At 41.8% G+C, this 2967-nt stretch overlaps 1 protein-coding gene across 1 annotated transcript; it reads right to left on the reverse strand.

Annotated features, from left to right (window-relative positions):
- Positions 1-1316: 1316 nt before the first annotated feature.
- Positions 1317-2171, reverse strand: LOC142635658 (uncharacterized). Its single transcript, XM_075809785.1, has 2 exons — positions 1688-2171; positions 1317-1411 (listed from the first exon to the last, which is right to left on the reverse strand). Exons 1-2 carry the CDS (start codon positions 2169-2171, stop codon positions 1317-1319), a joined length of 579 nt encoding a protein of 192 aa, XP_075665900.1.
- Between the last annotated feature and the right edge of the window lie 796 nt (positions 2172-2967).

The following is a 2967-nucleotide window of genomic DNA, read 5'->3' on the forward strand; positions in this document are numbered from 1 at the left end:
CAATCCTTCTTCTTTTTATGTGACCGAACTTAGTGAAAAGTACTAAGGCGCCTACGTACCACGGAGAGGGGATCAAGTCATTTACGTAGTTCAACAAAAATTTTTTTTTAATTTTTCTTTTGCTTTGTTTTTGATGATGATTTTTTTTTCTTTTGTTTTGTTTTTTGATGATTTTTTTTTGTTTTGTTTTTTTTTCTTTTGCTTTGTTTTTTTTCTTTTGCTTTGTTTTTTTTTTCTTTTGCTTTTTTTTTTTTTTTTTTTTTTTGTTTCTTTTTTTTTTTTTTTTTTACAAAAAGGGAGGGCTCACGTGTGTAATCCTTGCCCTACACCCCACGGCATTTCATGGGTACCAATTGTGCAATAGTGGGTATCATCTCTAATCGAACCCGAGACCTTGGCCTCAAGGGTGACATGGACATCCAACCACTACGCCACACTCACAAAATGGTGACATAAAGTGGGATTAATTTCTCCTTATTAGTGCACTTTCAAAGTTAATGGTAAAACATCATGTACTCTTGTAGTGTTGCTGCGTGGGTAGTTTAAGCTCTTACCGAGGAGCAATTCTTGATTTTCAAGCATAGAAGCGTTTGAGGAACTTCCCATTGATGGGGCCGATCCTTACACCCTTCTTGGTCGATCAACTTGTAAGCTCCATTAGTGTAGACTTCTTGTACAACATAAGGTCCATCCCATTTCGAGGTGAACTTACCGTTTGTACGATGAGTCATGATGATAGGACTTCGAACAGCGAGGACTAAGTCACCAACTTGGAATGATCGTGGTTTAACTTTTTTATTGAATGCGCTTGACAAACGAGCTTGATAGCACTCAAGGCGTTGTTGGGCCTCGAGCCTTTTCTCATCCAGTGCCTCCAACTCTTGCAACCAAAGCTTGGCATTTTCCTCTTCGAGTTAATCCTTCTTGAATGGCGATCCGTAGTGATGGGATGCGGCGTTCTAAGGGAAGGATAGCTTCTACTCAATAAACGAGAGAATACGGGGTTGCTTGAGTAGGCTTTCGAAATGTTGTTCGATATGCCAATAATGCTTCTCCAATTCTTTCATGCCAGTCTCGCTTAGTTTTGGATACCACTTTCTTTAACAAACTGCCAAGAGTTTTGTTAAAGGCTTCAGCTAATCCATTTCTTTGGGGCATTGTACATAGAAGAATTGTCTTGTTTGAATGCAAATTTCTCGCACAACTCTGTCATCAACCTATTCGAAACGGTTTGCCATTATCGGTTATGATATATCGAGGGACACCATACCGATAGATCAAGTGAGTTCGGATAAAATTGACCACCGTCTCTTTCTTTACTTCCCTAAGAGGCACGGCTTCGCCCATTTCGAGAAGTAATCAGTTGCAGCCAAGATGTACAAATGGCCGCCAGATGATTTTGGTAATGGTCCTATTGCGTCAAGTCCCCATGCATCAAAAGGCCAAGAAGCTACAGTTGGGTGTAGAGGTTCTGGTGGTTGATGGATGAAGTTTGCATGATATTGACAAGCTTCGCACTTCTTAGCATACTCCATGGAATCTTGCACCATCGTAGGCCAATAGTAACCCATTCGCTTGATCCTGTAGTGTAACTTAGGACCTGATTGGTGTGCACCACATATTCCAGAATGAGCTTCTTCTAAGGCTTGTTTAGCCTCTTCCTCTCCTAAGCAACGGAGAAACAAACCATCGAATGAACGGCGGAAGAGAGTTTCTTTATAGTAAATAAATCGAGCAGCCCTTCGCCGAACTTCAGTCTTGTGGCGTACATCATGCGGGAGTCTTCCATGTTGAAGGTACTCAATGATTGTTTGTCGCCAATCTTCATTTTCGACGAGGCATACAGAGATGACGTTGGCTTGCTTTTCTTCTTTTTCTTCTTCAATCACGGAAGGCACCACCCACCTTTGGGAAACAGCAACTTTGGCTGTCTCTTCTTGAGATAATGCTAAGGTGGTAGCCAAATTGGCTAAAGCATCGGCCTGTCTATTCTCCTTCCTCGGTATATGCTCCAATGTAATTGCCTCAAAATTTGCGAGCAACTTCTTCGCATATTTGCAATAAGGGACAAGGTTCTCTTTCTTGACATCATACTGCTCCAAGGTTTGGTTGATAATTAATTTGGAATCCCCAAAGACTTCGAGATGCGATATGCCAATTTCAATGGCCATTTGTAGACCAATGATCAATGCTTGATATTCGGCTACATTGTTGGAGCAAAGTTCACTTAATGAGAACGAATATAGAAGTATTTGTCGTTGTGGAGAAACAAACACTACACCTGCCCCCGCTCCTTCTTGACGTGCAGCCCCATCGAAAAACATCATCCATGGTGGCATTACTTCAATGTAAAACACATCCTCGTCTGGAAAATCATCAGAGAACTCCCAATCAGATGGAACTGGGTGATCAGCTAAGAAATCTGCCAATACTTGTCCTTTGATGGCTTTTTGCGGAACATATGTAAGGTCGTATTGTTGCAGCAGGACTGCCCATCGAGCTATGCGACCCGAAACCAACGGCCGGAGAGGACATATTTAACCGGATCCACTTTTGCTATCAAACGGACCGTATGTGCTTGCATGTAATGTTCCGGTTTGTCTACGGCAAAGAAAAGAGCGAGGCACATCTTTTCAATAGGAGAATAATTTAATTCGGCTCCATTGAGAGTCCGACTCAAATAATAAAGGGCTCTTTCTTTCCCTTCTTTATTTTCTTGTGCCATAAGAGCACCTAGAGACCTTTCTTGTGCCGCGATGTACAACACCAAAGGCTTTCCGGGGATAGGAGCACCTAAAGCGGAGGATTAAGCAAGTATCTTTTGATGCGCGCAAAAGCATTGCTTGCAAGCCTCATCCCATTGAAAGTGTGCATCCTTTTTCATTAATCTATTGAAAGGTTGACATCGACCTGCCAAGTTTGAAATGAATCGTCGTATGTAAGCTAGTTTTCCTTGCAAGCCTCTAA

Source organism: Castanea sativa, chromosome 5 (assembly GCF_040712315.1).
Source record: "Castanea sativa cultivar Marrone di Chiusa Pesio chromosome 5, ASM4071231v1".
Classification (NCBI taxonomy): domain Eukaryota; kingdom Viridiplantae; phylum Streptophyta; class Magnoliopsida; order Fagales; family Fagaceae; genus Castanea; species Castanea sativa.

What these genes read in the sequence shown, in the direction of transcription:
- LOC142635658 (XM_075809785.1), bottom strand. Translation starts at nt 2,171, where the DNA reads ATGGCCATTGAAATTGGCATATCGCATCTCGAAGTCTTTGGGGATTCC. An exon ending in CTTCCGCCGTTCATTCGATG is followed by an intron (nt 1,412 to 1,687) that starts GTTTGTTTCTCC and finishes TTGACGCAATAG; the next exon opens with GACCATTACCAAAATCATCT.